The sequence below is a fragment of the Protopterus annectens genome, chromosome 2.part0, assembly GCF_019279795.1.
Source record: "Protopterus annectens isolate FY-2018-M chromosome 2.part0, PAN1.0, whole genome shotgun sequence".
In the NCBI taxonomy this organism is placed as follows: domain Eukaryota; kingdom Metazoa; phylum Chordata; order Ceratodontiformes; family Protopteridae; genus Protopterus; species Protopterus annectens.
This window is the reverse complement of record NC_056728.1, coordinates 625,153,445-625,167,642: the sequence shown is the minus strand read 5'-3', so window position 1 is coordinate 625,167,642 and position 14,198 is coordinate 625,153,445. Positions and strand designations below refer to the sequence as shown.

General features: G+C 34.8%; 1 protein-coding gene across 1 annotated transcript in view; it reads right to left on the bottom strand.

The window, feature by feature from the left end:
* The window catches only part of LOC122792765 (signal-transducing adaptor protein 1-like), a 575,382-nt gene that overhangs the window by 90,639 nt on the left and 470,545 nt on the right, over positions 1–14,198 (bottom strand). Inside the window, exon 10 of the mRNA XM_044060337.1 lies at positions 6,200–6,302. Within this exon, the coding sequence (XP_043916272.1) occupies positions 6,200–6,302 (103 nt within the window). The remainder of the gene's footprint in view (positions 1–6,199; positions 6,303–14,198) is intronic.

The window sequence follows — 14,198 nt, the reverse complement described above, 5'->3', positions numbered from 1 at the left end:
ATAATATTTTTCTCTCATCATTTCTTCCTCCTTTTTAAACTCTGAAGTTAATCTGTTTATCCATTTTCCTTCCTTTATTATTTCACTGTCTTCCCCTATCTTAGCACATACTCCTCTATGGTCTGAAAACTCTGTCATTTGTACTACCCCTACTTCCTTTCATGTCTTTAGAGCAAAGTATATGATCAAGTTCAGTCTTAAAAATTCACCTTTAATATGTCCATTATCTTTCCTTTCCTACTTTTAAATTTCCAGATCATATTAATTCCCTTAATAATTTAATATCCTGGGTTATTTTTCCCCTTTCTTTCTGCAGGTTAGAGTTAAAAATTTCTGCAATCACTATTGATATAGTCACTAATATAGTTTTTTTAATTCCTTCAAACCACTGTTTTCCCTCCATAATATTAATAATCATTATTAATCTTATACATGTTTGCCTCATTCTCATATCTCATATCAGTACCCTAGATGGTATTGCTATTGTTACATCTAGAATTCTTATTTCTTCATTTTTTATAAGAATTCCTATTTCAGAACATGACCAATTTCCTACCAACCAAGTAATTTGGCCGCACCCACACTACCTGTATTCTTTCCCCTTTTTGTTCTTTGTTACATCTGCTACTTTGTAAGCAAAAAAATCCACTTTTACTTTTACCACAACCAAACCTCTTATATCATTTGCAATGCTATTCATATTTAATGCTAATATTCCTATAGCACCCCTTTTCTTTTTATTTTTTATTCTTTTCCTTTTTGTGTTTTATGTACAGATCTTATGTTTATTTTCCTTCTCCTAAATCTCCCACAATTGATATTTCACTATTTTGTTCTTGTTCTTCCTGTCTCCATTTCTCACTCTTCTTCTTCACTTTCTAAAATTACCAATCTGTTCTCTTCCTGTATATTAATAACTTATTTTGAACTATTTATTCTATAACAACTTCTTCATTGTTTAACCTTTTTTCAGAATTACCACCTTCTCTTTCTATCTTCTGTAGTAATGTTTTCTACTGTTTGTCTTTCATCTGACTTTCTTTTTCATCTACTCTTTCCTTTTATAACATGGTCAGTCAAACCAGATGTGAATGCATTTTTCACATTTTCTGCAAACAAATTTGTAGTTTTTGCTATTTGCTTTCTCCCTCGATATTGGCTACACTTTCACTTGTTACAGCCTTGTACTAAATAATTTTCATCCTCACAGAAATAACATGCTTTAGACTGACCCAGTATCTAGCAAATTCTCTCCTTCTGTTCAAAATTATTGTACTTGAAATATGTTGAACTTTCCCATCTTTAACATATATTGTTACCCACACTTCCTAACTCCCAGTCCATGCACTTTTTCATCACATATTTATTTACCTTCTTGTACTTTTCTACATAATGAAGAAAAAAAAACATTTTAACTCATGCTCATCCATATCTAAAGTGGACTTTTCTTTTCTTTTCTTTTTTTTGGCTGTAGTTCCAGCCTTTGAAATAAATAGTTTTTCTGTGGTGCTACTATATTTCTTTTTCCAGTTTCAGTCTCAGTCATAAAACTTTCCAACAATGTAAAGCTTTTAAACGTCACTTCACAAAAATTTTCAGCTCACAAATGAACTAATGCTCTTGTGTCTTTAATGTTAAACCCTAGTGGCAAATAATATTATCCATAACATCACACCTGATCACTCTGCTATTATTTTTACTTTTTATTCTTACCGCTGGTCATATTCTCTGTCGCTGTTAAGAAACTGCAAATTGTTGTCCCCTTTCAGTTCCTTCTTCTACTCTTCCTTGCCTTTATGCATCTACAGAACTTCTTTCTTGTAACCAAAAAAACCTGTGGCAGAGATAAACTCTTGAAACTGTCTACTCAATGAGCTGAGAATGCCTTCAGTGTTTCCCCTTCACCTGCTGTTGCTTCTGTTTCTAACCTCTTATTTTCTTCCTCCTGTAATACTTTCTCCACTATGTCACTTGATTATGCTTCCTCTTATTGCTTTGGCTCTGCCTGGTTCATCTAATTTACCAGCACTTTCTCTCCAGTCCTCCAATTTCCAACTCTGTGACAATTTTTTCATCCCCTTTCTTCACTATGTTTTCTCATCATCCTCTGCATCTCTATTGTACTCTCTTCCATCTTGGAATTCCTGGAACTGCAGTGGCAGCTCTCTGACACCATCTAGCAGCTAGTGAGAGTGGTTAACCTCCTCTCCTCCAAATAGCAGGGGAAGTTCTCTGGTGATATGGCCAAATTTCCCCTAGTTAGTAAAACTACCACCTGAGTTCTCCCCAGAAAGATGACACTGTAGCTATGACTATGTAGCTAATTTGTAAGGTGTACTGTAAAAAGCTAAGCTGCCTTACTTCAATGAACTGTGTATCTCTGTCAGGCTGTACAGTACGGTTTGACATCCCAAGCATAGCAGCACCTGGAACGCTAAGCTGTACCAGCTGCTCAGGTGCACCATTAAAGAATATGGGATAGGGAATGTGCACTGATGGTGACTACTGTGATTCGTGTCTATGGAATGAGGTCACCACTAACAGTATGTTGAGCAAAGAGTGCAAGAGAAACTGTAGAAAAGCTTAAAGATTGCTCAGTTTCAATGAACTCTAAAAGCACATCCAATTTAGCATCATCACCATGGCCTTAATCATTATGCTTCAACTTCATCTCTATATTGAGCATCACTTGCTTTCAAATCACTAATGAAAGACTGTCTTATTTTTTTTCCAGTATTTAGAAATAATTCTTTTTATAAATCTGTTTTGCAGTCAGACTCAAAAGAAATAATATATTTCACTCTTAAGCTCTTATTATTTTCCAATGCTTGAGCTTCCTCCCTGTTTAGCTGTAGAAGAAACAGTTTCATTCATATTGTTGACTAGAACATTCCAATCATTTGAAATCTCTGCTTTCATACTAATGTATATGATTATACCATCTTTTAGTGATTCTAAATGGTAACATCGCTAGGGGTAACATTTACTTGTATTAAGTCATTTAATTACCCCAAGATTTTTTGTTTGTTAAAACATCTTTAAAATGCTTGTATTTGATTAGTTCAGAAATAAAGAGTTTGTGAAAATTTAAAGACAAACACTTTGTTGTTATAACGTTCACTAAAAGTCATAAATTAGACAAAATAATCTTTAAATTCAACTTCTGAGTAAGTCTATTTTTTTGCAGCTAAAGCTGAAAATGTATAGATTAAAAAAGAAAGCACATACCTGCACACATCACTAATCAAAGAGATTTACCTCACAAATATATATATATATATTTTTTTTTTTACTCAGGATAGCAGAATTCCATTACAAGTTTGTTTAAAAAATAAGTGATAATTAATCGTTTATGTAGCTTAACTCAACTTAGAAAGTTTCTCCTTTGCTTGAGATATTAAATATTATGATGTAAATCTGTCCTGAAATTAAAAGTCCATATTTGGAGCAATTGCAACTATTTTGCCAGGCCACCTAGCACACCAACACGCTGCTTGCTCAAAGAAACTTAAATAATTATAATTAATATTATTTCTACTCATCCTGTGCCACAGAAATTCAACAAATATAATTCAAAATTCTGAAACATGGATAACTTTCAGGGATCTGAACTGCTTTATTGATCTTTTGTACTGTTAACAGAGCTAAAATGAATCTCCTCTGTAGAATCCATGATGGACAGTCTGTTGCCCCTGGTGCTCAGATTGAAAACTCAGCCTGGTGACTAACTCATAGAGGTTCATACTTTGCTAGAGACTTTGGGGGTAAGTTGAACATCCTTTCCAGGTACATTAGCCCCAGTTTATTATTAACTAAGTACAGGAACTAAATGAAATATTATCAGGATGGAAGTATATAAGATAGATAACATGAAGGGTATTTTTTAAATAATATGTTTGCTCTTGTCAACATATTCTTTAAAAAGCACAAATGTATCTACTGAAATTTTGGTGTTTAGGCAGTTGAAGTGAAAAGCATAGATGAGGTAAAAAATAGTGCTTGATGGATTTGTTAGTATGGCAGTGTGGCAATGTAAATGTAACACTTGCAGTGCGAGGGTTTACCCGACCACTTTTGGCTTGTACTGTTTTTGAAGGTTCAGTAGTGAGAACGAACACTGATGCTGCTTACATGTGCTGTTCCTTCCTATAAACCTAATTATTCCTCACCCTGCATACGCAATACATTTGACTGATGTCACCTGGTTTCTGTAAGTTCTACTTTAAATTATTGCATCCTGTTGAATATTTTAATATGTAAAACTGAATGATATTTGTGGAAGAAGCAGTTACTGATTTAGAATGTATGCTTTGAGCATGCCGCTTCATGTGTGATATTTTCGCTACTGGCAGTCACGTTTGGAGAAGCATGGCTTAGCAATAGAATAAGACATGTCACCTGTCTCTGACTTAACACTTTTAGTTACTAAAACATATTTGTTGAGAAGCTGGTGTGCTGCCTATACTTTATGTTTTTATAACGTAAATTTTGATTTTGAATCTTGAGGCATCCATTCCTCAAGCCTGAATGTTTTTTTTCATGAAAGCCTTGTGATATGATATGTAAAGGTGCTGTTGTTTATTGTTTCTCTCCCTTTCTCGTGACCTTCAGAATTCATAGGTCTTTTAATACCACTGATGCAATTACCATACTGTGTCAGCAGTACATAGGTCACAGAAATGACTTTAAGCTATCTCATTGTAACTCTAATACAGATGTAATGTGGTGTTTATTCAATGATTCCAGGTACAGTTTCCTCATTTTATTTACTTTGTGTTGCTGAGCCTGAGTATTTGTTTTCACTGTAATTTTAATTCATCAAATTTTATGTGTCATGTTGCTAAAATATATAGGCATACCTGTATCTCACAAACACTCCAAGGTTCACCTACTGCTGAAATGCTAACACGGGGAACAAATCTTGCTGTTTTGAGGTATAGACTACTTGTCATGAAGTCTTGTCATACTGGCTGTGTCTTTCTAAGCTCTTTTTTATCAAATGATCTAGAGGCATAGTATTTCCGTATATGAATAAACTATTCCTAAAACCATTTATCATATTGTCAGTATATTTACAGCAACTATTACTGTGGCTGTCGTCCAACATAAAATGCTATCCTTTTGTATCCAAGACAACTCAAAAAGCACAAGGCTGTTATAGCCATCATATCTTCTTTTGTTAATAAATATTTTGATCCTTGAAGGCTACTCTGGAGAATGACATTCGCTTACTTTTATTTAAATCCTAGTTTCTATGATTCCTTGCTACCTTCCATATTTCAAAAGCTGAATTAGTGGACACAGATTCATAAGAAGAACTTATTATAAAATGTCAGCAAGATGCCCATCTGTCACAGTCTGTAATCTGTTTTATTATGCATACATACCACTATTTTGTTTTATTATTTATTTATTGCATTTGTTTACCGGGAAAGTCTACTGGGCCTAAAAGAGCCCATTTTCAGTGGAGGCCCGAGGAGAAAAGCTCCAACAAGAACATAGATACAAAAAATATCAAGCATTAATTGGTACAAAAGTAGCTACAGTGTTACCCATAGTGATTACAATAATATATACAGAATATATACATAAAAGCAGGAATTTTGTTGGTTGCAAGATAAATTCAATCAGAGAGGTATAAACACTGCTGTATTAATCAGCATTATTGTACCAGTATCAACAAGTGATAAAAAATAATAATTATGGAGAAAATCTCATCAGCAGTAGCAAAAAGCCAAGGAGTTTAGTTATCATATAAGGAGAAAGAGGAAGTTAGGTTATAGAGTAGGTACATAGCCAGGGTAAGTTGAGATGATTTTTCAGTATTTGTTTGGAGGTGGTGGTGTTGCCTGTCTTTCTTATAGAAGGTGGAAGTGAGTTCCATAGTTTGTCGATGGTGAAGGAATAGATGAGTTGACCAACAGGTAAGGTGGGCTTTTCTACTAAGCCACTACTGTGACTTAAACTTGTAGGTGAACATTTATCTGGGAGTAAAATACATACACAGTTGAAACAACAACAAAAATGAAAGTAAACAAAATAATTAAAACAATATGTTCACATTTGCTTAGAAAAGGCTATCACTACCCTTACATTCATCTGTAGATGACCCATGACTCCATGTAATAGCAAGTACTTCAGTTCATTTTTATAAGCAGTGCAAAAAACAAAAGATTCAGAAAGTATGATCATACTGTACCAATGGTTGTGGAGTAGTCATCCCTCTGAATATAAGGCTTCAGATTTCCCCTGGTTTCATTTACAAAATGCTGAATTACTTCATCCAAACTATTGAATGTTATCTGAAAAGTTAAGAGAAAAGTGTGTAGTTAAACAAATGATTTCATAAAACATATTACACTCTGAAGCTGATACACACCAGCACATTACACAACTTCATATGACAAGCCGATTCTGAAGGGTCAGCCAGTTTATGTATCTCAATCAGGTCATTCTAAATTAACAAAACAAGTGACAAAGGTCCAAACAAAAGCGAGCTCAGATGGATCCATGGTTGAACTACAATTTATTGAACTTTAATAAACACAAAATAAAAAAGATTATGTTTTTTTTTTCACTTCTTAAGAACTTCATCAGATAATCCTATAGATTATGTTTAAGTACACTCAAAAGCAACCCCATTGGTCAACCCACACACACACACACACACACACACACACACACACACACACACACACACGCACGCACGCACGCACGCACACACACACACACACACACACACACACACGCACGCACGCACACACACACACACACACACACATATCCACACCCTTCCTTAAAGCAGTACATACCTTTTATCCTGACTGTTTCTCCTGGAAAATGTCTTTTTCCAATTTATTTTATATATTTTCAGTGTTTGTCTGGCAAAATGTGTAACTCCATGTTGTATTATTTAAATGACCTTCGTATAAGGCTGTATAAATTTGCTTCTCTTGTTTTTTTTTTTGTTTTTTTTGTAATAATGTTTCGGAGTTTTTCTCCCCGGGCCTCTGCTGTAAATGGACCTGGTCCAGTTGGAATTTCCCGGTTAACAAATGTAAAATAAAATAAAAATAAAATAAAATAAAATAAATCCAATATTCACCTTAAAAAAATATCTAAAATATATAAATATAGCAAATAAAATACGTAACACCAATATAGGAACACACGACTCATATCTAATAACAGGCCTAAAAAAATCAAAATATCTGATAAAAGGGCAATAGAAATACTTAATTATTTATAAGTACTTGAATGTTTAAAGTTATTAAATGTTTAAAATGTTAAAATAGTTAAGCTTACAGCAACTGATACTCTCAGAAGTCTCCCCTCCAAGTGCTAACCAGCCCCAACCCTGCATAACTCCCAAGATGAAATGGAGAATAAGTACAGCCAGGTTAGTCTGGTTACTAGTTGCATGAAATACATAAACATGTATATATAACCCACACACTTCTTAAGGTCATGGTATATAAATAACAAATATAAATAAGTGTATACTAGTTTAAATAAAAACTAAATAAATGTATTCCCTTTATTGGTTCAGTGCTATAAGCTTTAAAATTCAAGCAATACAAATATATTCATTGACCCCAGGCCATTTATAACATCCAATAAAGAACAAGTAAAAAAGTTTAAAAACATGCCATCTGTGGCAAAGCTGAATGAATGCAAACTACCCACCAAAATACATTATCTTGCTCCTTTTTAATGACGGCTTTCAAAACTGTTAGACTTTATTACAGGAAAATTGGAAATTTTGTATACTAGAAGATCTCTAAATGTAACTGTGGTGGCTTTATACAAACTGAAGCAGAGAACAGTGTTCAGGATACAGCGTTTAACCTTGTGTTCTGTGCTCTCAGGATAGCAATAAGGACAATGAATAACTTGTTTCCCTGTTGCAGTCTAATAAACCAAAGTACAGATCTGATTACTGGACCAAACATTTTACAATTAGAACTATGGGAATAACCAAAGCTTAAAGACTAAAATAAACAATTGATTGCTGTGTTATAGTTATTTAGTGCTGTTTTATAATTTGACATTTTTGTGTGTATGCAAGACTATAACAGGCTTTCACGAATTTCATGCTTCTAACATAAATCATTATAAGGCATATTAACAATATCTGCTTACAGTTGCATCCAATATATATATATATATATATATATATATATATATATATATATATATATATAATATATAATATATGTATATATTTATGGGTCCATGTTAAATGGGCGAACAGGCACATAAATGAAGACCAGTTCACCGAGACAAGATCGCCAACAACGGAAATGCCCGGCAAACAAATCCACAATTTTTGGAAGCAGAGTGGCAGTCCATCAAATGTGTCATATCCATATTGGTTAACTGCTCTGCTTTGCACAGACTGATCTGATTTTAAGTGCTGCTGCTGCTCAGATATGAAGGGTTGCTACAATAATTTCTGCTCTCTGACTGGTCAGCTGCATGAGGCATAGAACCAATTAGAAAATACCATTTCCAGAAGGTGACACATTAGTAAAGCAGTCCAACAACCATTGCAAACATTCATGCCTCTGTGCAAGATGCAGAATTCAAACAGCTAAGGAGCAGACACTAAGAAGGCTGGCAGACTGGTCCTTTGACAGCTGTACCAAATTAAATATTCTGATGATAAGTACTTGCTATTCTGTACAGACTGTGAAGAGACATGATAGGCTTGTTTAAGAAGAATGTAAAACATTGCTGTTTAAAAAGAATACTGTATTTAACAGTGCATATATCAATGAGTGGCTTTTGCAAGTTGGTAGTGTATTTATGATAAGTAAAGAAGCAGTTAACATTGTTCTTGCTGTGCTGCCATCTTGTACAATATTAGAGTTGCTGCTTTGCTTTAAATTCTGGTATATCCCAACATTATTAACACTGCCTATAAACATGACTAGGTAACCAGAGGTATGCATTGTGACATGGTGTCAGAATTAGGCTCTTCTTCAGAAAATAAAGGTGAGAATGACATTCCAGTCAGGGAACCTATGTCACATCAGGTAGTGTCAAATGAACTCAGAGTAAGTTGCTTTTTCCAAGAATCAATAGTTTTACCCATCATTTTACTGATTTTAAGCTAGTCAGCCCTTGCAAACTGAATTTTCATTGAATATGACACAATTTGACCAAGCTGAGCTGTTTGATTTTGCTAAGCTGTTTGTCTGATTAGCATGAAGGTATAGGTTTTCACATTTTAGAAGAACAGCTAAGTTCTTCTAAAATGTGAAAACCTATGCCTTCATGCTAGTCAGGCAAACAGCTTAGCGAAATCAAACAGCTCAGCTTGGTCAGTTGGCGGCCACGGTGGTACAGCGGTTAGCGTTGCCACCTCACAGCAAGAGGTTCTCTGGTTCGATTCTTGGCTGGGGTGCCTTCTGTGCAGAGTCTGCATGTCCTCTCTGTGGTTGCGTGGGTTTCCTCTGGGTGCTCCGGTTTCCTCCCACATCCCAAAGACATGCTCTAGGTGGATTGGACACTCCAAATTGGCCCTAGGTGTGAGTGTGTGTGTGTGTGCGTGTGCTTTCTGTGTAAGGTTGGGTGCCGGGTTGGCACCTCAGCACCGTAAAACTCCACTGCCAATCATGAGCGGGCAGGTGATCAGCTGTGGCGAACCCTAACCAGGAATAAAAGCCGAAAGAAGAAGAAGAGCAGCTAGGTTACACTAAGAAACAAAATAAAATCCAGATTAAAAAAAAACTTTGTTATACACCATGGGCAAGGAGGTGAAGTCAGAAATTAATAAGCTCAATGAACATTTTGTGCTGAAAAGAACAATTATAGATGAAAGGGTATGTTGAAGCTTTTGCAAGGTACTTGAATGAACTGATTAAGAATGGTGGGTGTAATGAAATGAAAGATGAACAAATTAGAGTTAGAATTGTAACTAGAAAGGCTTATATGAAGTGCTTCAAATATTACAATTAAAAGAGAATTTTAACTTTGCAAAAAGCTATACAAATGGCAAGATAGGCTGAACTCTTAAAGAAACACAATGCTAATTTAAATATAGCAAGTGGTGTATGTGAGGTAAAACAAAGACAAAACAGCAAATTTAAAAAGGAATGAAATACTGGTCAAAGTAAACAAGTGCATGAGAAGCAAAACTGAGTGCAAGACAGGCAAATGTAGGGGATGTGACCATTATCATCCTGGGTTAGAGTCAGAACTGTACACAGTATGAGGCCAATGGTCTAAGATATGTAAAAGGCTGCGACATTCTGCTGTCATTTGTAATACTATTTAATTAAGGAAGTTGTTTCTGAGAATAAAACTGAAAACAATGTTTAGAAAGAATTTTTCCTTGGGCCAGGTAATAAAAGACTTGCAGTCAGTGTAAGTAGGTTACTCAGGTGGAAGTCTGCTTTATAGATAGGCCTTGCAAGAGAATAAGCCATTTTGAGAGCAGGTCTTTTGGAATATGGCCCCTGTATTCAGTAACTACTATGCCTAATACTGAATCAGACTGACAAGTAAAACTCCCTATTCATGGAACTCCAGTGAGTTTCAAGATTAATACAGATGTCAGTGTTACTGTGATATCATGTGATAACTATAAAACCATCTAGAAGCATCTGCAGTTTCATAAAGCAGAGACAGAAGTGAATAGTCCTGCAGGCAAACTCAAGTGCACTGGTAGATTTCTAGCCATGTCTGAATGGAAGGTACATAAATATGTACATAAATCATTTGCCCACCAGCACTATGGCATATGAAATTTGACTTGATTGTCAGGATAAACAAAATCAGTGTAGATGCAATAAGTAAAGCAGGTCTGCTTAACTGTGAACCAGTAAAAAATAAAGTTGAAGCTGAATGCTTTCCCATGTGCCTTAATCACAGTCAGAAGTGGGCTGTTTTCTATACTGCCTAATGTAGAATCAGAATTCAAATTAATGCAAAAATGTGGTGTGATAGAAAAGTGTGACTGAGCTGGCTGGATGGGGTCAGCTTATGGTCCCAGTCATGAAAAATAATGGCAGTGTCTGAATATGTGGTGATCTGAAAAATGATACAGTTATCAGAAAGGTTTACAATACCTCCCAAAGAAGATCTAGCACCTGCACCTAGACTAGTAAATATCAAAGTGTTTTCCACATGATATGCTTCCTGTGGGTTTGGCAAATAACCCTAGAGAAAATGTATGTATGTATGTATTTATTTTTATTTATTTATTTATTTTATTTTACATTTGTTAACTTGGGGTGTCTGACTGAGCCGAAAGGGCCCTTTTTCGGCAGAGGCCCGGGGAGAAAAGCTCCACAAAGAAAAATTACAGACACATTTAGTTATTTAGACATGATCAGTATATACACAAATGTATGTATTTATTTATTTGTTTGACATTTGTTTACTGGGAAAGTCCAATTGGGTGGGTGTCCATTTTCAGTGGAGGCCTCCAGAGAAAAGGTCTAGAAACAATTAACATATTAGATTAGCTTACATTAGGTTATTACAGAGCAGCAATGAATGTTTTCACATACAAGAAAGAAGATAGCAATAACCAATGACATCTGTGTGGTATATTATACAATAATGGATAGCACATCATTTTTATATATATTAGATGAAACATACTTGCACATTAATTAGATGTTAGATATTACTAAGGAGACTATATACATGAGACAAGTGGTCTTTACAATTATATGATTCAGATCTGTATGATTCTGCCTGATAGTTAAATAATTGTTTATTATAATGTACTTAGTATACATATCATATAGTATATTATAATGTACTTAGTATACATATCATGTAGTATATTGTAATGTACTTAGTATACATATCATGTAGTATATTATAATGTACTTAGTGTACATATCATGTAGTATATTATAATGTACTTAGTATACATATCATGTAGTATATTGTAATGTACTTAGTATACATATCATGTAGTATATTATAATGTACTTAGTGTACATATCATGTAGTATATTATAATGTACTTAGTATAGATATCATGTAGTATATTGTAATGTACTTAGTGTACATATCATGTAGTATATTATAATGTACTTAGTATACATATCATGTAGTATATTATAATGTACTTAGTATAGATATCATGTAGTATATTATAATGTACTTAGTGTACATATCATGTAGTATATTATAATGTACTTAGTATAGATATCATGTAGTACAGGGTTGAGAGAGGAGGGCAATTACAGGAGAGGGAAACTAGTAGACAGAAACGTAAGTAATGTGACTAGGACTAGTATGGATAGGGAAGAAGCGAAAAGGGAGAAAGAAAAGTTAGGGGACTGTATAGTGATAATGGTAGTGTAATGCATAGGTAAAAGAGGCCAAAAATTATCAGCTATATAAAATATAATAGCAAGATGAAGGGTAATGCTGTTACAGTTACAAATTAGGGAGATATTTGATGAACCTGGTGTCAAAATAGTCAAAAGCTGACAATTTTAAGTACTCCAATGGTAAGATTTTGTTTTAGGACCTGCTATTTGGCATAACCTCAGCATGAGAATTATTTCAATGTGAAATGAGTAACTTGTTAAAAAGGCATGAAGGTGGTGCTGTCACAGATTACATACTGTTTTTTGGTCCTGGTAAAGAGACATCTGATTTGAGGTTGAAGGCTGTGTTCCAAACTATTAAGGACCTATGTCTGAAACTAAACCAAGACAAATGCTGCTTTGAAAAGTCTGAGCTTCAATATTTTGATGACAGAAATATGGAGCTGGACCAGATGCAAGCAAAGTCAGAGCAATGGCAGAACTGAAGAGACTAACCTGTGTGACTGATTTATGATGTGGTCCTAGGCAAGATAAAATTCTTGTACAAGTTTGTGCTAGATCTGTTTACAGTGCTCTGTCCACTAACAGCTTTGATAAAAAAGAGACATACACTGGACATGGAGAGATGTTCAAGACCAAGCCTTCAACAATGTAAAACAAATGCAGACCACAGCTCCAGTGCTAGCATACTATGATGTAATCAAACTGACAATAGTAAGTGCTGATGTCACAGTTCCAGTGCTAGCATAGTATGATGTCACCAAACTGACAATAGTAAGTGCTGATGTTTTCAGCTATGGTTGAGGTGCAGTTCAACATTAAACAGATGAACAAGTGTTAGATCTTGCTGGTTACTGCCCCAGAATGCTAACTAATGCTGAACCGAAATGTTCACAGATTGAGAAGGAGTGTATTGCAATTGTGTGAGCATGTGAGATATTCTCCAGGTACTTATTAAGACTAGAGAGTTTCTAACTCTGGACCATAAGCCACTAGTTCTATTGATTAATTCCTATAGTTCAGACAGGGTACCTCACACTTGTCAAAGGTTGCTTATGAAACTGAGATGGTTTAATACCAGAGCAATCAGTGTGACTGGAAAATCATGGCCGATATGTTATTCAGAAACTATTCATCAAAAAAACAAAATGCAACTTTTTAAACACAAAAATCCAAAATGATGCAACAACCAGCCAGCCATAGGAAAATATAAAAATATTATTTTAATAAGATACCCAAAATAAACAGGCAGGATTAAGCACCTTTGTCTATTACAAACTCAGACTTCATCAGAATCAAATGCCTACATCATGCTACATTTTTAAATACCTCTCCATCAAAGTCTTATGAACAGTAACCACAAATTACCAACAAGACCTGATTTAAAGGACTAACAACTATATAAAAATAAAAAAAATAAGTGAAAAAATTATTTATACATACATACTCATGCAAAAGTGGTAACCACACATCAGTTTATATGGGTCTACTTCAGAAGTATGACAAACCAAAAGACTGAATCCCAAAATACTGAAAATTCAAAATACTGAACACATTTTTAATGCAGGGGCAGATCCCCCTGCACCCCTCATATGGGGGCTGTGCCACCCACTCCCCCTGTTAACTGTATATACCAACACCAAGATCAGACAACAGTGGAGAAGGGGCAAATTCCATCATCCATTATTTTGAATTTTCAGTCTTTTGTGATTTAGTCTTCTGAAGTAGACCCATTTAAACAACATAAGATTTAAGTCTCACTACACTGCCTATGGAAATGTGGTCATTTAAACCAGGTGGGGATGTACCATTTAATCAAGGCTGCCGACATAGTTCCTTTTCTTTGATCAAATCGTCCCATGCCCCCCCCCCCCCTGGAATTTTTCACCACACAGTCCA